The sequence below is a fragment of the Onychostoma macrolepis genome, chromosome 17 (genome assembly GCF_012432095.1).
Source record: "Onychostoma macrolepis isolate SWU-2019 chromosome 17, ASM1243209v1, whole genome shotgun sequence".
NCBI lineage: Eukaryota > Metazoa > Chordata > Actinopteri > Cypriniformes > Cyprinidae > Onychostoma > Onychostoma macrolepis.
In genome coordinates, this window is record NC_081171.1 from 27,616,508 (window position 1) to 27,641,166 (window position 24,659).

At 39.6% G+C, this 24,659-nt stretch overlaps 2 protein-coding genes across 4 annotated transcripts in view; one reads left to right on the top strand and one right to left on the bottom strand.

Annotated features, from left to right (window-relative positions):
- Window positions 1-24,659, bottom strand: part of tfb1m (transcription factor B1, mitochondrial) — a 32,037-nt gene that overhangs the window by 1,328 nt on the left and 6,050 nt on the right. For both annotated transcript variants that reach the window (XM_058748377.1, XM_058748378.1), the window contains exons 5-6: window positions 24,226-24,377; window positions 22,066-22,185 (exon numbers count right to left, since the gene is read on the bottom strand). In XM_058748377.1, coding sequence (XP_058604360.1) covers window positions 22,066-22,185; window positions 24,226-24,377 — 272 coding nt within the window. The remainder of the gene's footprint in view (window positions 1-22,065; window positions 22,186-24,225; window positions 24,378-24,659) is intronic.
- LOC131522720 (claudin-20) lies at window positions 11-9,208 on the top strand. Of its 2 annotated transcripts, none has more exons than XM_058748379.1 (2): window positions 11-284; window positions 5,159-9,208. In XM_058748379.1, exon 2 carries the CDS (start codon window positions 5,263-5,265, stop codon window positions 5,992-5,994), a length of 732 nt encoding a protein of 243 aa, XP_058604362.1. In that variant the 5' UTR covers window positions 11-284; window positions 5,159-5,262; the 3' UTR covers window positions 5,995-9,208. The 2 variants fall into 2 exon arrangements, with proteins under 2 accessions (XP_058604362.1, XP_058604364.1); XM_058748381.1 differs by lacking the exon at window positions 11-284 and adding an exon at window positions 4,378-4,741.

The window sequence follows — 24,659 nt, forward strand, 5'->3', positions numbered from 1 at the left end:
CGGGGTGACGAGATGAAAACACACACGCAAACACACACACACACAGACAGACAGACAACAGTGTTACAGTCAGACCTGGAGACCATTTTCACAAGCTACTCCCACTCGAGTGAGGGGGAGAAACGGAATGGAAACTAGCACAAGAGAGATATATACGAGTGAAGAAAAGCAGAGGGTTGGGAGAGGAGGCGGTGGGTGACGCCGCACGATGACAAGCCAGTTCCGGTTGCTACAGTAACACCTGTTTGAAGGACCATCAAAACAAGCCTCTTCAAATGTGAACAGTAAGTCTCTTGTTACACTGTTGCTTCCTAAATGTTCTTATAGCCACAGTCTAGTGATGACGTAGGGGATGCTTCAGCTTCTATCTCCCCTGGTTCGCCGATCAGCACTAAAGGACAGTGCTTCTTTTCATTATGCAGAATCGACACAGACGTCTGCTGTGCCCAGGCTAAACCCTGTTTCCCTTGTGTAATTATAGCAGGAGGCACAATTTTGGTAGCTCCAGAACCAGTTACCGACCTGTAGCAGAACAAATTGTTTATCTGTATTAATCCAGAGTGTGGATTCTGAACTTAATCGATTAAGTGAAAGCTCAACGCTAAACGGGGATATCGTAGTAATACTTTGTCTTAAATTAAAGAAAATGTGCTTGAATGTCCTCAGAATGGAGATGTGTGATGAAGATAACGGAGATACAGATGAAAAAGTAATTAGGTGATAAACAGAAAATGCACATTGATTTGACCTGCATTTCAGCTACATGCCTTACTGTGATTTAACACACTGTAAACCCATCTGGTTGTGTTGCAGTCATGCAGGACTCTTGGCTTCGTAGACTTTGGCTAGATTCTTCCACTTGGGTTCATTTTAAATAAATTACGAGCAGGATACAAGGCTTTGAAGAGCCCCTCTGGTGTTTAGGGCTACAAAACAGCATTACACTGGAGATGACAGAGAAGGAAAGATGTGACGAGAGCTTTCAGAAAGCATTGACTCATCTGCCTCAGCTATGCAGAAGGAGAACCAACATTCAAGAAATCAATTTGGCCACCTGTCATTTACCCAGCTTGGGATGCTAGTTTTAGAATGAGACACTTCATCCTTTCCCTCCGTGAAGGCGTCTGAAATTTTGACCAGGTAGATTCAAGTCCCTAAGAAGTCACAAAGAAACACTGTGCAATATGAAATATTTACAGCTCAGGATTTAGAAGCAACCGCATAGTTATACATGTATATACACAAACTAGCTTTCCTGTAATATACCCCCCCCCCTTTTTTCTCAAGTTATTTTAATCCTGGTAATAATGCAGAACACAAATGGCCTATACACACACACACATATGTATATATATATATGGGTCGATTTCAGCAAAAACTGTCATTAATAAGCTCCACACTTCACAAGTAAAACTCAACAGCACCACTCCACTATAGACGGTTTCATCAGGCGCACGCGCCTGGACCTAAATTAACTTCCGGTCTGTGTTTGTGTATCGGTCTTGTTAGTGGCGCCGGCTACAAACGCAGTTAAAGTTAAATTAATGAGTAATGAAGTTGGGCTCAGGTTGTTGTGCCGTAGGATGTGTTTCACATACATTTATTTATTTGTGGCGACCCACCATGATATCAAAACTGACCGATTTTCCAAAAGGCTTCGTTGAATAAACATGAGCACGTAACGCATGTTTAAAAATCAAAACGAGGCGCAGGTGTTTTTATATCACTGTATTTCTGAAGGAACACTGTCTTTAGAAAATGTTCGATGTCATTTTCATTTCATCTGACATGTTATATGCCTGAAAGCAGCGTTTGTAAGCTCAGCGCTGCTTTGTGTAAGGTACAGCCCAACAGCCGTTTCCGGGGAAACCTCCAGTTCTCCTGCTTTAAAGCGCCTCCTGCTGGCAGAGAATGAATTTGCATTTTTAATAAGTCCGTCCAAGTAGTTATCGCTGCATCTCAGTCCGTCTGATTTACGCAGCAAACATATTTTGCTTGTTATCAAAACATATTCTACTCTAGAGGGACTTAGCTGTTGTTACTGATTGTATTTAAATGTCTACCGGAAGTTAAGTTAGGGCCACAAAAGCGCGCATGCGCAGTAACGTTTGTTTATGTTGCCGTTGAAACCGTCTATATATTTGCCCCCTACTGTACCGTATAGGTTCCCTTTCTCATTTGCACCTGAGCGCAAGGGCTCCCTTAATACAAAGGGTGTGAATTTTAATTTGTCCTTTCTAATGGAGAATGATCAAATTGAGGTGGCAGTCCCTCAGGGCTATCTGAGAAACCACTATTTCCTTTACATAACTGCCAGTGAAACAATGGAGTATGCGGCTGAAAATGCATACAGTGAGGGAAAGGAGAAAACAGTCCCGCAATGAATAGGGATACATTAATCATGACAGCACTTTCAAAAGACAACCGCTCTTACTTCAGCTCAGATGAGGAAGCCGAAAGAGAGAATGTAACCAGCGCAGGCTGACAGGGCTTTTGCCAGTGAGGCTTGTTTTTACTGTAGGAATTGCTCGTCCTACACTTTATGAACAGCCCAAGGCATTGATGGGAACCAAAGGAACTACTGATGTGCTTTGAGAATCAGATGTGAATTGATTCTCATGAAGACTCTCTCTAGCCTATGAGAGACTACAGGCTTCTAAGGTGTCTGGCTGAAGACACAAGGCGAGATGGAAATGGAGGATAAGCAAGATAAGAGCGCTAAATGAACAGTGGCCCTATGTTTAAGCACTTTACGAATGCTAGATTAGTCAAAAGCATTCCTATTTTATTGAACAGTAAAGTCAAAAGAAAAAGCACAGAGGCAATAAATCAAGGTAGTGTGGAAACCCATGCACTTCCCTCTTGCACAGCAGAGAGTAATTTCCATTTATTATCATGAATTTAAACAGCCATTTTTGTAGCAGTTGCAGTAAGACCATTTTGACATCTGCATTACAGGCAAACAGCTACAGCAAGGGTAATGAAATGTCTCCATCAGCAACTGTGAATAACAAATGGATCTCATCCTAAACAATAAAAAAAGGACACAGGCAAACAGGAAAAAGAAACACACCCCACCCCGTCCCTCAAGAAATGACAATTTCGATGTCCATCTCAAGCCTTTGCACACATGATAGCTAGAGGTGATAAAATCAAGGCACCATGCATATAATTGCTTTCTGTGCCTTCACACGTCAGCTCCCGATACACATGTTCCCTGGGTATGTGTTTGCGCCACCCCTTACACATTGTTTACACATTTTAGTTATTTATTTTCCAGCACAATCCCAGTAGCAGCACTTAAATGCACAAGGTGAGGACACACAAACCAGCAACATTTTTAAACCCCACTAGGGCCCAAATGCATTCAAATGAAGATTATCACTAAATACAAGAGTATAAGGCTACACCTTCAGCTTCACCTGTGTAAAGTACTGATTTTGACTTACAGCTCCAATATTGATCATTTTTACAGACAGACAGACAGACAGATAGATAGATAGATAGATAGATGGATAGATTCAGTTTAGTTTTTCTTTGCCCTCTTTGTCATTTTTAAACCAATGCCATATAGCCACTCCCACCCTGCAGCGAGGAGAGGACGGATGGAGGACGGCAGGGGTGGGGGGTGTAGGGGTTTATAGGGGCAGCAGCTGTGAGTTCATCCTCCTGCAGAGTGAATGTTCCTGCTCAGTGGCTAGTCATATTATGATTAGGTTGATAGTGGTGCATTGCCACTTTAGTGAAACTCCTTTAATAGCAGGTAAAAGGGCCATGCCTTAGTCCACCACCCAATGAGACCACTACCCACATAGCATGTGCTATATTAATATATATATATATATATATATATATATATATATATATATATGGGTAGTTGACAAATAAAAATTGGACTGTGTCCTATGGTGTGACATAGCAAAAAGATAGAAAAAAACTTAACATACAAATAACATGAGAAAAATGTATCTTCATTCTTAGAGTTACAAATAGCATGAGAGAGGTTTATCTTCAATGTTAGAGGTTTCTAACATTTCATTCTGTTTAATGCATGAAACAAAAGTCTAAATATCTGCCTGTAGAACAAAATGCCAGACTTATTGCTTCTCTAATAAATTTAACCATTTCATGATGTTTAAAATCATTTTAGGGATTTTTCGTTTTGTTTTGGTTTTTTTTCTTTTTAACCGGATGTTCAATAAGAATATTTTTCGTTAAATTGATATATTTAAAATCCAAAACTTTTAATATATGCAGCTTAAATCAGCTAATAAAAAGCATTAAAATATATATATTTATAAAAAAAAAAAAAGAAAAAAAACCCTCTTTTAAAATTAATGAGCTAAACATTTATTTCTCTGAGAATAAAAACACAGGATAAACGAAAGCATTCAAAATCGACGTTAAATCGAATCAGAAAGCTTAGGACATTGGATCATAGACAGGTCTTAAATCGCTGTGATAGCATATGCAACAGAGACTTTCATGCGCGTGAAGTTGAGAGATCGCTGCTGCGTGACGTAAACCATCATTCGTGCAGCTTTGAAAACAGCATCGTCGCTCCATCACTCAAGTCCTCTAATATACCGCTGCTGCTGAAGACACGGATGCCATGAACGGATCGCCAACGACACAACTACGGGCGTCTATACTCTGTTTATGTGTTTAGCAGTGTGTGTACGTGTGTATATGAGTGTGCTCGGAAACCTGACGCGTCACAGCTCGCTCTGCACCAGCCGAGGTAAGGATTTCTGCATTCCGCTCCGTATTACAAATAAACCGTTCAGCCTCCACTAGAGTCATAACCGAAGAGATTTCTGTTATTGCCTTGGTAAAAACAAAGGAAAAAGAAAACGTGCTGACAAGTTGTGCGCTTGTGTGTCTGAAACGATACTTTATTTCCTTTACCTGACCGTCTGGAAAACAGAATCAGACTCCAGTTATCAGACATGGCAACAATGCGAGCATGCTCTATCACTAATAACTCCGTTCTCCAGTAGAGATGCGGGTATGAGGCACGAACAGGAAAGGCACGGCAGCAGTACAATCACAGTTAGGAACCTGCTTCCTCATCATCCTGTGTGCACACTTCTCTTTGTTCCCAGTGCGCTGGGGGAGGAGGAGGACACTGGTTTAATTCTCTCACTTATTTCCTCAGGCAGGCGGCGGTGCTGAGGAGTCTCTGCCGTCGCAGTTGCAGCCCAAGGAGAGGGGACTAGGCAAGCTCGTGTGAATGTTGGCCGAGTTAAGGAACGCGGCAGGATGGCGTCCACAGGCACGCAGATCTTCGCCTTTGTGCTGGCATTGCTAGGCATCCTAGGTGCCACGGTGGCCACGTTACTGCCTAACTGGAAGGTGAGCGCGGATGTTGGATCCAACATCATCACTGCCATCTCGCAGATGCAGGGGCTGTGGATGGACTGCACCTGGTACAGCACTGGCATGTTCAGCTGTACGCTAAAATACTCTGTGCTGGCACTGCCCGCATACCTGCAGACGGCACGCACCACTATGGTGCTCTCCTGTGTGCTGGCAGCGCTGGGATTGTGTTTGGCCTCTTTGGGTTTAAAGTGCACTCGCTGGGGCGGGGGACGGCGTGCTAAACGTCACGCTGCCATGGCCGCCGGCACCTGCTTTCTGGCCTCTGGCTTTCTCTGCCTTGTTCCTGCCTCCTGGTACACAAATGAGGTTATTGTCAGTTTCCTGGACGCCAACGTGCCAGAAAGCAACAAGTTCGAGCCGGGCGGCGCCGTCTACGTAGCCTTCATCTCGTCTGGTTTCCTTTTTGTGGGTGGATCCATTTTCTGTCTGTCCTGCTCTGGGAAGCGACATGGCCCCCAGGATTTGATACTTCTCCCTCCGGACAAACTCCTCTTGCAGCAGCAGCAGCAACTGCTGCAGCAACAGCAACAACAGGACCAGCTCCAGCACCAGTACTGCTCTCTCTCACCGCTGGATAACAAGACTGGCTACAGCCTGCAGGACTACGTATAGGGGACCGGTGGTTCTGGAGCAAGACAAGTGCAATGTACTGCCACTCGACCTCTTGGCTCTCGTGATTACAGCATGGAAGGGCGAGAGGACCGCGATTTTGAAGCATTTCCCTTATTGTTTTTGTCTCTCCCCTTTTTAAGATCAGCAAGCACAAAACGGTGGAAGTATTCCCTTAAGCGACGTCTACGAACAGACGGATCGTGAATACTGAGGGGCGAGTGGCAGCAACGCTGCAGCTAAAGCAGTGTTAAAGACTGAGCAAGACGATAAATTAATGCACATATCCAGCATCCTAGTAAATCGTATTAAAGTGTTCCTCTGGGAACGGATTAGCAACAAGGGAATGTTTCTGCTACTTCAAATCCCACCCCCCTTCCCAAAGATCTGAACTCAGAAGCAATCGTTTTGCTGCTAACAATCGTTTGGTAACCTCTGTTAAAGTAAGATGGCAATATGTCTCTAAGAGGCAACAGTATGGGAGAGCCCTTGTTTGGGAGATTCTTTGCTTTTCTTTCTATTTGAGTAATGGTTGTGTTAATGAAATCTCTTGTCTTATTTTGGTAGCTGATAGGATGATTGATATTCTGCCTAAGCATGCGTTCTGGAGCCTGTGCATAATGCAGTGGAATGCCTGATGTAGACTGAATTGTAGCCATATAGCCTGTGCCTAAAGAGCTGTAGTACATAAACCGCTGAAACTGTTTGGAGAGAAGTTGGAGGAGAGAGTGAATAGGGGTTGCTGGGTCAGGCATGTATGGGAAATCCATATTGAGGCTGAGAGGAGACTGCCCCTTCTTACGTCAAATGGACGATGTAATGTTGTGCTGTTCAACACTTTCGCATTTTGCCCCAGACAAAAGCAAGCTGCCCTGAGCTCGGGGTATGCTGTTTGCCGCTCTATCACGCACACACTCATCGTGCTGCATGTGTGCTTTTTACTCATGCTGCTACTCTCACTGCCATGGAAACGGGATTCTACACCCAAATACGTGTATTGTCTAGAGTCGTATCTCTCTGCACACTCAAGAGGATGGTGGTCCTGTCTGTGACGCGCTGTATGCTGTCATAAATCACTCCAGCCAACAGCAGAGGTTCGTGTCTAGAGACCTAGCCTCTGCAACACCCCTTCTCTCAGATGGGAGGGTCCGTACCCTGCTGACCACCTCCGAGCTTGAGAATATGATCAGTAGACAATGTACGTGTAGCAGTTTTGTTTAACAGACATAACATCAACAAAGACAAGATTGAGTTTCAGTAACTGGCAGCGTTTTTATGGAAGCATGTGGCACCTGATAAGGCTGCAATCTGCTTGGGTCCACTCTCACAGGAAGTAGTCCTTTGCCAAATTACTTTCTTTTTTTTTACCCAAATTTGAATAAGCAGCCACATTCATCTTTAAATGCATCAGCAGTGTATCTGCTGACAGATTGTCACCTACAAGGGGCTCTTTACGTCATCTTAAAGGAATATTTCAGGTTATTCGTGGCCATCATCTGTGGCATGCTGAAAAAAAGGGAAACGTTTAAAGTGTTTATTTATGGTGCTGCTCACACACCTTCACCCATAGTATAGTTCACCCAAAAATTAACACTTTGTCATAATTTACTCGCCCTCAAGTTGTTCCAAACCTGTATGAAGTTAGGAACTGTTTGGTTACCAACATTTTGAAGTTCACATCAACAGAAGTTCACACAAGTTTGGAACCATAAACGATGACAAAATGTTCATTTTTGGGTAAACTATCCCTTTAAATGCATTTCCCATTTGCTTGCTTGCCACTGATGCAATTTTATATGAACTTAAACTTTCAATTTTTGTCTCTGTTAAACAGACAACATGTCACAAATACTGGCCATAGAGATTTTACTATTCATTCAAGTACCTTCATACTCTACCTCCCTCAGTGCTCGCCATCTCGTTCTCTCTGAGCGCTTATGGATGTTGCCTCTGACAGCCAGAACAGTTGCATGTCATGTGCAAATTTGCCAATGCATGTACACACAAACACCCCCTCATAAGCATGCCCCCTCCCCTGCATATATAACTTGTGCCAAGAGTCGAGTAAGTGTGTGTTGTGTTTGGATGCAGCCATGCGTTTCTATGCTGCTGAAGGGAGGAATGCAATTTCAGTGTTGTTCTGCTCTGGCAAAAAGAGCTTTGGCAGTGATGGATAGTACAGCGCATTCTTCCTCTCAAGCAGATTCCCACAGGCGAGCAGATGGCTGGGCCCAGCTCGCCCCCTGCAGGCGGCGGCGGGCATGCTGCGTGGGCACAGCCAGGTTTTGTGCTGCCCCTCTAGGGCAGATTACGCCCTCCTCAGCAGACCATGCCAGCTCCTGGACAATAACGACTGCCCATGCACCATTACCGAATGCAATAAGCACTCCTCCTACCCTCCAAAAGTAACGATGCACTGAAATGTTACAATTGTGAATGTGCCAAACTCATGACTACTTTGCAAATGTATGTACAGGTGTACTGTTCTGTTTGCCAAATGCAAGATGATTTAAAGTTTTCGAAAGACTGTCATCTGTACTGGGAGATAATTTATAAATATTACATTTATCAACTAAAATATCAACTAATATTAAATTCCAAAGCACAGTAATTCTAGGATCACAAGCAGTTCAAGTTCACCAGGGCAGGCTTGAAAGGACTGAGATGATTTTTAAATTGTGCTTTGGGATTTCATATTCATCAAAGCTCTGCAAACATTGCTTTTATCATTATTAATTTACTGAGAGCACTGTTCAACACCCAAGCATGTTCACAGCAAATCTTCTTTATAAGAAGACAAACATTTACACCTTTAATTGTGTAACCTCGTTTGAAAGCAATTTATTTTTTTGTTAGCTTAACATGATAAAAGATACACTGAAATGAAGATGATTATCTGTAGATAGTATTACCAGAAGAGGTTTTGTAATTATAAAGACAAACTATTCATATATTGTTATGGTGCAGCTTGTTTATTAGCACGCTATAGAAAAAAAATAAGAAGTTTCATACGTTCCAGAAGAAACAAACAGGCCCACGTTTTTGTTCAGTGGCCAATTTAATTATTTCTCATTGGATAAATGCAGCTTATATTTTGGTGGATGCTTCTGCACCTTCTTAATTTTGCAGAGGATACTGTTCAAATATTTCTGTACTGTTCTCTCAGTGTGCTTGTGCAAGTAGTTATATTTTTATTAATAAAAATTGGTGTAAGCAGTATGTTCTTAACAACTAAGTCTTATTTTAATTAATTTGTGCTGTATTGTTCATTTGAGGACAACACTTAACAACAAATGGCAAATATGAATAGAACAGGCTGTAAGGAACATATTTGTTCATCAGTTCCATTTACTGTATTCTTAGGTAACATTAAAAGTGAATAAATAAAATCAGCATTCATTCATTTCCTAGAAGATCACTGAAGGAGAAGTACTGCAAATCAATATCATTAATAGGTGTGTGCGTGTGTGTATAAACCTTTTACCCAATTTTTTCAAAGGATGATGCATTTAAATTACAAAGTACATTTGTATACATCATAGTACAGGTGCTGGTCATATAATTAGAATATCATCAAAAAGTTGATTTATTTCACTAATTCCATTCAAAAAGTGAAACATGTATATTGTATTCATTCATTACACACAGACTGATATATTTCAAATGTTTATTTCTTTTAATTTTGATGATTAGAGCTTACAGCTCATGAAAGTCAAAAATCAGTATCTCAAAATATTAGAATATTACTTAAGACCAATACAAAGAAAGGATTTTTAGAAATCTTGGCCAACTGAAAAGTATGAAAATGAAAAGTATGAGCATGTACAGCACTCAATACTTAGTTGGGGCTCCTTTTGCCTGAATTACTGCAGCAATGCGGCGTGGCATGGAGTCGATCAGTCTGTGGCACTGCTCAGGTGTTATGAGAGCCCAGGTTGCTCTGATAGTGGCCTTCAGCTCATCTGCATTGTTGGGTCTGGTGTCTCTCATCTTCCTCTTGACAATACCCCATAGATTCTCTCTGGGGTTCAGGTCAAGCGAGTTTGCTGGCCAATCAAGCACAGTAACACTATGGTCATTGAACCAGCTTTTGGTACCTTTGGCAGTGTGGGCAGGTGCCAAGTCCTGCTGGAAAATGAAATCAGCATCTCCATAAAGCTTGTCAACAGAAGGAAGCATGAAGTGCTCTAAAATTTCCTGGTAGATGGCTGCGTTGACTGTGGACATCAGAAAACACAGTGGACCAACACCAGCAGATGACATGGCAGCCCAAATCATCACTGACTGTGGAAACTTCACACTGGACTTCAAGCAACATGGATTCTGTGCCTCTCCACTCTTCCTTCAGACTCTGGGACCTTGATTTCCAAATGAAATGTAAAATTTACTTTCATCTGAAAAGAGGACTTTGGACCACTGAGCAACAGTCCAGTTCTTTTCTCCACAGCCCAGGTAAGATGCTTCTGGCGTTGTCTCTGGTTCAGAAGTGGCTTGGTAGCCCTTTTCCTGAAGGCGTCTGGCGTGGTGACTCTTGATGCACTGACTCCAGCTTCAGTTCTCTCCTTGTGAAGCTCTCCCAAAAGTGTTTGAATCGGCTTTGCTTGACTGTATTCTCAAGCTTGCGGTCATCCCTGTTGCTTGTGCACCTTTTCCTACCCAAATTCTTCCTTCCAGTCAACTTTGCATTTAATATGCTTTGATACAGCACTCTGTAAACAGCCACACCTTTCAGTAATGACCTTCTGTGACTTACCCTCTTTGTGGAGGGTGTCAATGTTCGTCTTCTGGATCATTGCCAAGTCAGCAGTCTTCCCCATTATTGTGGTTTCAAAGAACAAGAGATACCCAGAATTTATACTGTAGGGATGGTCGTTTATTCAAACTGGAATGTAAATATTCTAATATTTTGAGATACTGATTTTTGCTGTAAGCTCTAATCATCAAAATTAAAAGAAATAAACATTTGAAATATATCAGTCTGTGTGTAATGAATGAATATAAAATACAAGTTTCACTTTTTGAATGGAATTAGTGAAATAAATCAACTTTTTGATGATATTCTAATTATAATGACCAGCACCTGTAGTATTTGTATTTTCCTTATACATATGAATTACACTATTACGAATAGTAGCAATTTTCATTGATGTGGCTATTTTATATACAGTGCTTAAATGATTTACTATCCATTATCATTTGATGTATGCACTTATCATAGTGCTAAGTCATAGTCCATTAAGTGTAAGACAGCCCTGGCAGATTTTTGGCCATCAAAGTAGGCTTGGTTTTTTAGGTGAATTTTTAGGCCATCTTATTATGGCTCATTACATACTGCACATGGTGATGAGAAGAACCCCCCAACTACCATATTACATTACACAATGGCAAAATAGTGCATTACATGTCTTCATGGAAGGTAAAGCATTTCGGTCATGTAACACCAGCTAAACTGATTAAAACTGAAGTGTTATACTTCATTGGGCATCAAAACTCCATCAGCAGTAATGGTGAGTCAAGTCCATAGACCATCAATCAGTCAGTAGCACCCCTCACTGCAAGCATTATTATTATTTTCTTTTAGAGGCAATGTGTTATTTTTGTAATATGAGCAGTGTGGAAGATATAATATGATTGTCAGACACTGTGGTTGACCTTGCCCTGCTGGAAACACTCCTGGATCTGTACACACACTCAGTACCGTGAGCACAATGGAATGATGATACTGCTCTTGTTTGGTGCATTGTGAACTGCTGAGACAGGCAGTATAGAATGCCAAGATAAAAGAGCTTGCATGAATACATTTATTTATTTATTTTTTTCTCAAAGGTGTAAATAAAAGATTACTGCAATATGTTTTAGAAAATACTATTTCAGTCTATCAACATCAAAATTTCACATTTAATTAAACGTGTTGTGATTTGTGAAATTTACTAGCAATTTCAAAGTGAAAAGTAAATCCAACACCAAATTTCTTTCAGCGTAGGTCTTACTGTACGGAACAAACATTTCAGCACTGATTTGTCTTTAAATTTAAAAGACTTAATGTAATTCATTCAAACATCACACACACAAAGGAGAATAACATTATTAAATAAATATGTGGGAGGAGCTTCGGCCAAAAACAGGGCTCTTGTAATAGATAGTACAACAGCAGATAATAATCAAATCTTACAGTGGATTTAGAAACACACATATTTGCAAGATCTCATAAATACAGAGTTCTGGCATGAAACTCTAGACGGCGCTGTCCGATAGGTCTAACTCAATCTGACCTAATGACATCATTATCACATGGCACAGCCGATTGGTTCTCTCTTGTATCAGTAGCCAATGAGCTCACTGCTCAATATTCAAATACCTGGCATTTGTTTGCTGTAGCAGTTTGTAGCACACTTCAGAACAGCTGAAATCAACATCTAAGATAAGTGAATGCTCTTTTAATCCATATCGTGGTATATTTTTGTGTGGTCTGCCTAATTGAATACAAAAATGAGCAACCATAAACAAGTTTAAACTAAGTGTCATGTTAGCAGTTTGCTTCGTATGCATCAGCAAAATATTAAGCATATTAGCAGCAGCATTTAGCATCTGTGTTTATACAGCTGGAGCAAAGGCATGTAATCGCTCTGAGGACACGCCGATAGTAATGGACATGAAAACAGGTTAAACGAAATAAGCATTCTTGTGTATGCATTTCAACTGGGGTTCACCATAAACATCGGCATAATCTCAGTGTTTAGGTTCGTTATTTCTAAGGTCAGTGTTTTCAACGTGATGAGTGTGTGGTTGATTTCAACTGCACGCAGCGTCAGAAGCACGCACTATCGCAGTCATACCAATGACAGTGTCGCGGAAGATGGGAATTAAGAGTTATCGCTTAAGATCACTATCTATGCTTGATGTAGTCCTGAATGAAACGCATTATGGGTAATGTAGTTCGGGGAAATGCGTTCGTGTGATGTGTGCTCTAGCTGTGCTGTGTAGTTCAGAAAACAGAGACAGAACTTTATATTCTGATTTTATTTCAGTTCATTCAAGTCAGTCCACCCAGGAGTCTTGTGCACTGTAACCCTGATAACTTTTATCTACACAAGAGAGAAAATGGCATGGATCGGCTAACGTTGTCCGTCTCACCATTGCACGAACATGAACTAAGGAGCTGTTACGTTGCCGCTGGGACTGATGAAGTGTAGAAGTAACAGCAGATATCAAATGATTAAATTATGATATTTGCTCAGGTGGATGCTGGTGTCTTTTATCTATCGGATTGCAACATATATCCATTTTGTTAATTAACATTACACATAGTGCACGTCTAATTAGAGTTAAGCCAGTCGGCGTGGTAGCTCAGGCACACATAGTCATAGGCCACTATTGTTAAGCCGGACGGCATGGTAGCCAAGGCTCACATAGTCGTAGGCCACTATTGATAAAGGGGTCATTGGATGCCCATTTTCCACAAGTTGATATGATTCTTTAGGGTCTATTACATACTTTGGTTAAAATTTCTCAGTGGTAGTGTAAAAAAACACCTTTTTTTACCCTGTCAAAATCAGCTGTTTTCAGCAAGCCGTTTTTTAGGCCATGTTGCTTTAAATGCTAATGAGCTCTGCTCGCCCCGCCCCTCTCTTCCTTGGAGTGACGAGCAGTACTGTAAACTGGCTAACCAGCACATTATTAGGAAAGGCGATTTGCAAAGATTCATAAAAAAAAAAAAAAACCTTATACTCACTTCTGTAGGTGAGGCTGGATCACGAATTATTCCTGTCTTCAGCAGCTCAGATGTGGGAATAACTGAGGATTGCTATGTTCATTATTACATCCAACAACAAAACACCTCAATCACTTAATCGGAGGCATCTTTTCTTCCCCTGCACCGGAGTCGACACAATGTCGGACAGCTCTCAGCTCACTCAGGGCGGGTCTAAGGTAAGAGGGACTTGTCAATCAACTATCGTGGAGTGGCCTTTGCAGAACTACCTCATTCTGACAGGAATCTCAGAACAGCCTGACTTGAGAAAGAGAATTTTAAAATAGGGATTTAAAAAAACGGAGTGTCTATTTACACTAAGTGCAAATAGCCCGCCTTGTTGGCAAAAGCTATTTACACTAACTCCGCCCACCAAGGTGTGATTGGGATAGTCAATATTACAAAAGATGGATGGCAATCGCTAGCTCCAGTGGCGCAGATGGTAAAGTGTGGGTCATACTCCTTTTGACGCGATCGACACGGGTTCGAATCCGCCTTTTGGCAAACTTTTTCAAATTTCAAATCACATCAGAAAAGCATTTATTTTTAATAAAAATGAAGGAAATAATCAAAAAGTTGAATAAGGTGGCATCCATTTAATAATTTGAATTAAAATTAAAATTTACACTCAAGTTATTATTGCATACTGTTTTATAATGTTTTACAATACTGAGGTGCAGATAATTGCCACTATTTGCAATAAGTAGTATAAATAGCAGAAAATCCTGCTATTTTAACAGTGTAAACTTATTTTAACTTAGTGTAAATAGCATATAACAATAAATACTGCTATTTTCACTTAGTATAAATAGAATCCATTAGTGTAAATAGCCGCTGCCTTTCAAAAAAAAACAAAAAAACACTGGGTGGATTTTTATCATTATAGGGTGGATGTGTACACACACTTCCAACACACATTTATGTTCAAACAACTTGTAAAGTGAATTTTGCATCTGATGACCCCTTTAAGCCGGTCAGCGTGGTAGCCCAGGCACACATCATGTGGTTCACATGGCTCTTCAGAGCAGCAGCAGAACATATGTCTTGGCGATAGATCTGCTTTGTGGGGGGTGTCTTGTCTTTCCTTTTCTGTTCACCTTTATGTTGTGGATACAACATAAAGCATGTCCACTGATGCAGCAGTTTATCCTTATATTCAGCGGCATGCATATATTGGCTATGGGTGGGCGCTATATCGGTATTAACTTAACGTATTATGTTGTGCCATGATATGTATTTTGTTATACCATGGATACGGTTACATATTCATGGATTTCATTGGATGGACAGTCAAAGATTTTTTTCCCTGCGGTCGTTACTGCGTCATCAGATAGAGAGAGAGAGAGATACCCCGCTTGATCGGACATAAATCAGACACACTCCAAACACATGATCGGGTTTTCAGAACTGCACACAAACTGGATTACAATAATTTCCCAAAATGTAATTTGTGTGGTAATATTACTGAGTCATTACTAAGTCTGTAAACGGCCACAAAGAGAGAAAATACTGTAGCAGGCAGTGCAAGATCACTGTTCACAATGCTCGAAATATACAAATAATGAATTTGGGGCAGGGGGTTAATATGAATGAGTATCTGAAGGGAACTCTCTTCAGAAAACTTTAGATGGCATTTTCTTTTTCTCTTAGCTCCGTGTTCATAAGCACAGCGCAGAGCAGCTTTATTTACAGCGGTAACCAAAAGAATGCTAAATTGAGGCCATAAGTGCCATCTGCTGTCATACAGTGAATTTGCATGTTCTTTCAGTCCATTTGCGCAGGTGTCTTATGTAGCATAATTTCACACATCTAAAGTCAGACCATTCAATTTTTTTTTTCTAGTTATATAAGCTTAAAATGCATATTTTGCCTGTAACTAAGGTCTACTAAAATGTGATGCCAATTTTTCCCCCTCATATCGCGATATCGATATCGTCTGGACAGTGGAAAATATCGTGATATGAATTTCAGCTCATATCGCCCACCCCTAATATTGGCTTGTATTGTGTTCCGTGTCTCCTGCTTTGTGGGGGGGTTACTCATATGTGTTATATGTGCAGCAGCAGTATTTCTAACATGCTCACAGCAGCATGTGTATGGATATATTGACAGTAGCAAGTCTCGGTACTTGCTCTGCTGCAGCAGCAGCAGCGTAACAAATCTATTCCGCCAAGACCAAATACATTAACATTGTTATGTACATTACCATGCCAATCCCTCCGAGAGTTGTCATGACAGAAATAGCTTTATGGAAAACTACTAATCAGCTTTGGTCAAAATCCAAAGCATTTAATATTAAAATGGGATATTTTTAGGTCTGGAATCATAATATATTGAGAGTCAGGCTGCGGGCTTTCTGAGACATTGAAATAACCTTCCTTTACTCCCGATACCTCATTTGACCCCATTTATTAAAATGGAGCACTACTTATACCAAATTTGACCCCATTATTCACTCTGTGAGGTTTCATTTTCTGTGATGGTCCCATGGTGCTACAGTCAATGGAGAAAAAGAGTTTAATGATCCTTAAACTGGACATGAAAGAAAAAAGCGACTGGCCTTGCTATGTATGGGTAGTTGAAACGACACCTTTTTGTGTCCAGGATATCATTTCAAAAAAGATTTTCTTTTTTTCTTTCCCTCTTTTTTTTTTAAGAAATAAGAAATAATGTCAGAATAGTGCTGTTGCAGAATAGCAAGTCTCTACAGGAATATATTCAGATTAGTATTTTTATAACATTGTGTGATCCAAAACCATTTGCTGCAACATTCAAAAATGATAGTTGGAACAGGAATATTTCATAGGATAAGCTGACATGTATTCCATTTTTTTGTTGTTAAAGTAACTGAAGCATTATAAGAATTGAAATGAGTTCCTACACCTTTTAACCAATTAACTGAATGATTTTTCCAGTCTTTCGTGATTATTGGATAAGTCTTTTATTTTAAAAATACGGCCTTTTCCAGTTCAAGACAAAACTGCAGCGATCATATACTATAAACCCTCAAAGGCCATATGTATGCGTCCAAAACTTTCAATTTTAATGTCTTCTTTATGCTTTTTTTCTACACATTTTCATGTTCAAATGTCATCCACCCTCATGTGTATCTGTGTAGGATCATCTCTTCAGAGATCGTAGAGGGACGGAGGTGCCATTGCTTCCATTACTCTTAATATCCAGACAAACATCTGCTTGAGGTACGCTTCACTCTCTCTAAAGATCAATCTCTGTCATGAGCTCATCCTCAAGCTGTCTCCCTCTTACTCGCACTTTCTATCCTCTGTGTGTGGGAAGGACACTGCAGTAGCAGCTGGCTCCATGTCTGCCTCCGTACACGCGTCAGCTCAAGGGACGGCAGCCCATCCCCGCGTTCGTGAAACGCGTGGGGGGGGGGTCGCTACTGAACCACTTTTGCATCTGATGATGAAGGGATGATAATTATATTCATTTAGTCATTCTAAGGAATGCAATTATTCTGTCTAACAGCAGCATTTTACAGGAGACACAATGTGGGCGATGACACAAGTTCATTTGATTGTATTGCAGCTGAATAAGACAAACATGCTAGAAATGAGAACTTTTGTTCAAATATGTCACAATTTAACATTTCCTGTAGCAGTCTCTGCGTGGGCAAGTGCTGGGGTTAAAGCCTTGCAATGCACCTGGTGGGGGTGTCAAGTGCGATCCGTGACAGAGGAGATCAGCGAGTGCAGCGTGGGCCTGAGGACATACAATGCACAACCAATCACCATGGACACAAGCCTTCAAGGACAACCACAGTCACTCAATGTGACAGAACAAGGTGCCTTGCAGCGTCCACACAAGACTGCCAGACATTAAAAAAAACACCCCTAGTGGCATGCCAATATCAGCTAATGCTCATGATTATAAATAGAACAACTCCGTCCTGTTCTGAAATGCTGCAGCTAATTCTCTCTGACCTTACAGAGGGGTTCTACAGGGAAATGAAACGTGGCAAATCTAATAATTCAACCCATAGTGTGAATGTAGTGCAGAGCAATTCAGGACTGTTCTCTAAATACAGTGAATGAGCTACTGCTAATTACCAGCTGCACAATATTCAGTTCTCTAATCCAGTTAATTTGACAAGAGCATAACAGGAGGCTGTGTATTATACACCATGTGTGGCAACTTACTCCCAGACGCATCTTCTCTCTAAACCTTCAATAAATCCTATTAACTTTGCACAGTGTTCATGTACTGTCATCTCTGGACCAATTCACACATACTTATTTCTGATAGTTTTACTGGGACTGTGCGTTGGATGACGAAGAAACAGGTAAAACTATATCCTGCATAAATAAATATACAGGTGCATCTCAATAAATTAGAATGTCGTGGAAAAGCTTATTTATTTCAGTAATTCAACTCAAATTGTGAAACTCGTGTATTAAATAAATTCAATGCACACAGACTGAAGTAGTTTAAGTCTTTGGTTCTTTTAATTGTGATGATTTTGGCTCACATTTAACAAAAACCCACCAATTCACTATCTCAACAAATTAGAATACTTCATAAGACCAATAAAAAATAAAAGATTCTCTATGGGGTTCAGGTCTGGTGAGTTTGCTGGCCAGTCTAGCACACCAACACCATTTAACCAACTTTTGGCAGTGTGGGCAGGTGCCAAATCCTGCTGGAAAATAAAATCAGCATCTTTAAAAAGCTGGTCAGCAGAAGGAAACATGAAGTGCTCCAAAATTTCTTGGTAAACGGGTGCAGTGACTTTGGTTTTCAAAAAACACAATGAGAGCTGTTGCCTCTGGCTTGCTCAGTTGGGGACACTTAATTTCTAGCGATTATCACCGATTTGATTGCACAGATACTATTTAAACTAAACTGAGCTAGACAATGACATCTCTGAATTCAATAATGAAATGCCTTTAACTGAAAATTGAGTGTTTAATCTTACCATTATACATTACTGACACTCTATCTTTCAATTTGAAGTGCTTTGACACAATCTGTATTGTTAAAAGCGCTATATAAATAAAGGTGACTTGATTTGACAATGGACCAACACCAGCAGATGGCATTGCACACCAAATCATCACAGACTGTGGAAACTTAACACTGGATTTCAAGCAACTTGGGCTATGAGCTTCTCCACCCTTCCTCCAGACTCTAGGACCTTGGTTTCCAAATGAAATACAAAATTTGCTCTCATCTGAAAAGAGGACTTTGGACCACTGGGCAACAGTCCAGTTCTTCTTCTCCTTAGCCCAGGTAAGACGCCTCTGACGTTGTCTGTGGTTCAGGAGTGGCTTAACAAGAGGAATACAACAACTGTAGCCAAATTCCTTGACACGTCTGTGTGTGGTGGCTCTTGATGCCTTGACCCCAGCCTCAGTCCATTCCTTGTGAAGTTCACCCAAATTCTTGAATCGATTTTGCTTGACAATCCTCATAAGGCTGCGGTTTTCTCGGTTGGTTGTGCATCTTTTTCTTCCACACTTTATCCTTCCACTCAACTTTCTGTTAACATGCTTGGATACAGCACTCTGTGAACAGCCAGCTTCTTTGGAAATGAATGTTTGTGGCTTACCCTCCTTGTGAAGGGTGTCAATGATTGTCTTCTGGACAACTGTCAGATCAGCAGTCTTCCCCATGATTGTGTAGCCTAGTGAACCAAACTGAGACCATTTTGAAGGCTCAGGAAACCTTTGCAGGTGTTTTGAGTTGATTAGCTGATTGGCATGTCACCATATTCTAATTTGTTGAGATAGTGAATTGTTGGGTTTTTGTTAAATGTGAGCCAAAATCATCACAATTAAAAGAACCAAAGACTTAAACTACTTCAGTCTGTGTGCACTGAATTTACTGGGTTTCACAATTTGAGTTGAATTACTGAAATAAATGAACTTTTCCACGAAATTCTAATTTATTAAGATGCACCAGTATATATTACTACAGGGGCTACAGAGGCCTGTACCATGAAGCTAGATGAAACAAACTTTGGGTTACAGGATTGGTTTCAAGTTGACAAAACCAAACTAATCCATTTAGGCTCATACAGTTACAAATTAACTTTAAACCTTATATATTGAGTCTTTTTTTATATTGCATATTACATATCTATATATTTATAATTAAACGAAGCTTAATATTAATTGTTAAACTGTAATGGCTAATGTATAACGAACCAAAGGTATAATTAAACATAAATATATATAAAATAATTATAATAAAAATGCTTTTAGTGTTGATTCTTTTTCAAATTCAGATTATTTTACTGGTAAGTGACCTTTAATTTGGATCAAGAAAACCTGGGGAGTGACTTAATTAGTTCAGAGATGTGTCATTTTGCTCACTAATTTGCCAATTGATTGGCGCAAACTAATCTAAAACTCACCTGACTAGCCAGCTAAACTGGCTTTATGCTACAGGCCCCTGTAACTTGAATTACAAACAGAGTAAAAATTATTTGTACATAAAATGTTACATTTAAATAGCTATAATATGAATCTAGAAATTCATACACAAAGTATAATGCTTCCAAGACCATAACAAGCCATATTTACAATTTCTGGAAAACCGCATCTAACGCCACTTACTAATTATACAAATTAGAAGAATTAGCGCATAAAAATGGATGTACATGATCAACAAATATAAGATTTACTGTGGCAGTGCAGTATCGGCACAAAAGGGCAAGTTGCTGATCCATCAACTTGCCTAAAACCTAGACCATTCTTATTGTTAATCCCAGAGAAACTACATCATTTTGATACCAGGTTGACTTTAAAAGCAGTATACAGACTCCACAGCCAACTCAAAGATGACACACACACACAACTAATGCCGATTTCAAAAGATGTGAGCAGTCCTCTAGGGTAAGCCTCTTCAACACAGATGGCATTCATACCACCACAGTTCTGTACAGCGAATAAACTGGCAAAGGCAAATTTGCAGTAATAAAATCTTGAACTAATATCAAAGAGAATTCATTGCTTTTAATGTAAGCATAAAGAGAACACATAGCTACATATCTATCTGTCCCTATGGCCAAAGAACTGTGTAAACTAGATTTTTTAATTTTTTCAGAAGAAAATGTGATTGGCAGCACAAAACTGAATACAGTAATGCTAGGGTCTTCTGGGTAGTTATAAGGGCATTACTAGATAGTCCTGCATGGTGGTTGATCACTGGCCCAAGATATGACTCTGGTCTTTTCTTCAGTCCAAGTCTGATCAACTTTTGCCCAATTTTATTTTATTATTATTTGTTAAATATAATAACATTTATTAAGTTTTTAAGAACAAGCCACACAATTTGATATCATTCATATCCACAGCACAAACTGTGTGAGAAGAGCAACACGCTGAAGCTGTGAGCAACAGTAATGGTGAATCTTAATTAGTCACTAGAACATTAACTGCATGTTAAGTCATACTCAAAATGCGAACAAGATAAGCAGTTATTTCTCATTTAACACTGATTATTATTCTGCCTTTCCACAAGATTAATGTCTTCCTGACATCAGACACCTGAAGACAAACACCAGAGATGATTAAATATCATACAGATAAAGGTCTAAAGGTGAATTCCCCTCATTAAATTTCAGTCAACCAAGAAATTTGATTTTCTCAAAAATTTGTCTTCCAACAGCACAGTTTAAAAAAAAAAAAAATACTGGAAGGAATGCATTGGATGGAGAAAGGTCCTGTCAGTACTTATCACTCAGATATCTTACAAGTGTTAGCCTATGTTTTTTCAAAGAGTACAATTAAGCTTTTTCTCAGGGGTATGTCTACAGTGCATCATCACTCTTGTACAATTTTTATCTTGAGATGTTTCAGTAACTTCTTGTGAGAAACCTCATGAAGCAGCATATGTCTTTCATCAATGGTGTAAAAGCCTTGGTGTGCAATGAAATAATCATCCATGCCATTTAATCCAAGAGAATGCGCAATTCGTCCCACTTTCCTTTCTTCTCTTCTTCATTCCAAAGCACTCTGGCTGGATAAAATATTTACAGACAAGGGAACTTCGTGCGTAAGGTACTTTCTTTTATAGGACCCTCTTATCCATAAACCCCTGGCATTCCCCAAAACTCCAAAATCCAGTGGAGTAAAGAAGCAAGGCTAAAATTTTCAAATGGGGCTCTTATTTGCTCTACTGTACAAAAGAACGGCGTACCAAATGCCCTGTGGGCATCATTACACATTAAGCGTCGCCATCTCTAAGACAGACAACATTGACTCTGTGCTCTTCTAATGAGCTAACACCCACATCCTTCCACATGAGCAGTCAAACACAGAGAGATACAGAAACATAAATGGCAGAAGAAAGGGACTTACATTAGGTTTTGGAACAAAGGCACATCCTGGGATGGTGAAACAGTTTTTGACAGTGCAGAGATACTGAGCCATGACAGACAGACGGCTGCGTTGACGGCTTCCTGTGCTGGCTGTTAACCTCTAGAAATTAAAGAGAGGACAAAGATTGTTTTTCCTCCCCCTCCAAAAAAAAACACAGTATTACATGTTGAAGTACATTAATACTTCAGCTTTATCTTGTTCTAGATGTACTTTCTGTACTTTTTGTTTTAAAGAAACTAGCAAAGTTCTAACTTGTTCCCTAATATTACCCTTTGCATGCAGATATTTTGTATTTGCTACAGTGTGCCAAAACTGCTTAAAAAAATACTATAAAATAAACTGAATTTAGCTTGTTTGTCCACAGTTGTAAAGCTGCCAGACAGTAAATAACAACCAAAAAAAGCACAGTGAAATCTGTGTTAACAGATCAGAGGTAGAATGTTCAGAAGGAACACCTATATTCACTCATTTAATCTAATGTCATTTATTTTTCCTGTAAATTTAAGAACTTAAGAAACGAAAAAAAAAAAATCCTGTTTTTTTTAAGATCTTATTACAGTTACTGTTCATATAAAATATAATTTCTTGCATAGAGTATAACATCAAATATTTGATATAAATGCATATTTGAGATTTAGAGGCTGTTAATTCTGGTTTGTAGGCCTTGTCACATTATGAAGGACTGAAAATTTTTTTACTGTGCTGAATCTTGCTGCTTTAGAGCGTTCCAATTTTAGAGTATCAAGCTCCATGCTGTTGAAAAACTTCTAGTAGATTTGAGTTGTCTTATTTGGCGTGGGATTTAATATGGTGGCTTGAGAGAGAGCCTGAAAGTGTGTATGTTTCATGCCAATTTCAAGCTGCGTGACAACAACATAAATATAAAATGACAATTTTTATTCGTGCTGTGTCTTTAGGAGTTCTGTGTAAATGTCCTCTTTGCATGTGAAATGAACAACATTGCTTTGTAGCAAACTTAAAAAACCTAAATTTCATTGAGACAGCCCTCCAAAAATTTTAAAATAAATAAAGAGAAAGAGCAGAATCTTAAGATCAAACAGAAATGATCAAGATCTCTGTTAAAAATAAACCTCAAATCAAGACCATGAAAAAAAAAAAGACATTCAGAGGTGCTTACAGCTTGGAATAGTGCTAGATTTCCCTGTTTCTGAACAACAAATAGGCATTGTTGTGGTATACACTAGGGTGTATACAATACACAATGTATTAGACAATGTTACATCTTTTAGCACATTGCTACAAGTTTGTATACGGTTATAACTTTCTAATATGTTGCTAAGCGTATAACTTTCTAATATATTGCTAAAAATATACATACTTCCTAACTATATATAAAAGACAAAAAACAGCATGTCAAAAAGAGCAGTAAATACCAAAATAAGTAGTATTCATAAAACAGTAGGAAAAAAAAGTAACCGGATGACCTACTACTTCTGGCAACACTCTGAAGTGCACATCCAATCGACACTTTACTATCCTATCAGGCCACAGAAATGGCAGTGAAGTGACATACAGGTATCTGACACTGGTAGGTCACATGACAATTACAACATGATATTCATTCATACTATATGCAAAGAACTTTTTAATGGTCTGTAAATGTTTTTTTTTTTTCGTTTTGTTTTGTTTTTCCAAAAGAAGCTCCTACTCCAGTGTGCATGAGATTTCAGATACAGTCAAAATGTTCTAACATTTTGCTAGGTGTTTCTGGCTAGTCGTTGCTAGCATGTTGTAGCTGGTTGGTAGAGTGATATAGTTAGTTGCAAAGGACAGACAGACAGATACATTTACAAGAATTATAACACATTTAAATATCTGTAAAACAGTACTGTATGCTGGCTTTGTCAAGTCATTATAAATGGTCGTTAAGAAAGTTACAGTGTGTTTTCATAGTACAATGCACTTTTATTTCAAAAGATAAAAGGAAAAATGTTTTCCTCACAGTATGAGGAACATAAACTAAAAATGAAAAAAGAAAATAAGGCAGTACTAGTTAGTCTATGACTGATTTCATGCAACAAGACCCCTGTTGGACAGCGACTAAATAGACTAAATGCTTATTTAAAACATTGCCTCCAAATGAATAATACCAGGAATAATGGTTACTGTTCAACTTACTTCAGCCACCTCTTTTTGGAAGGTCAGTGTAAGTCTTGTACGTCCAAACATAAAACACCCAGTTCTGTTCGACATCTGCTCCAGCCACTTTATAATGAGAGGAGTCGACACACTAAAGGGCAGATTCCCAATGATGTGCAGGTTGGGGGGTACTGAAATACAAACACACACATTCATTAAGAACCTTTCATGTACTTTACGGCCACTCATATAACAACAGAGTACACAAATTATGTTACTGCCAAACAGCAGCAGGCAGCTGATCTTTGCTAAGCTGGCCCTTGATCACCCAGAAAAGGCTGAATACGGGAAGGCAGACATTCAGGTAAGTTGTCTTAAGCTTGTTTGTGTGGGAATAAGATAGTAGCTGTAATAGGTGCTAAACAGAGGAGCAATCTAAAAGGTCTGGGTTGTTCCGGGTGCAATGCTTGGCC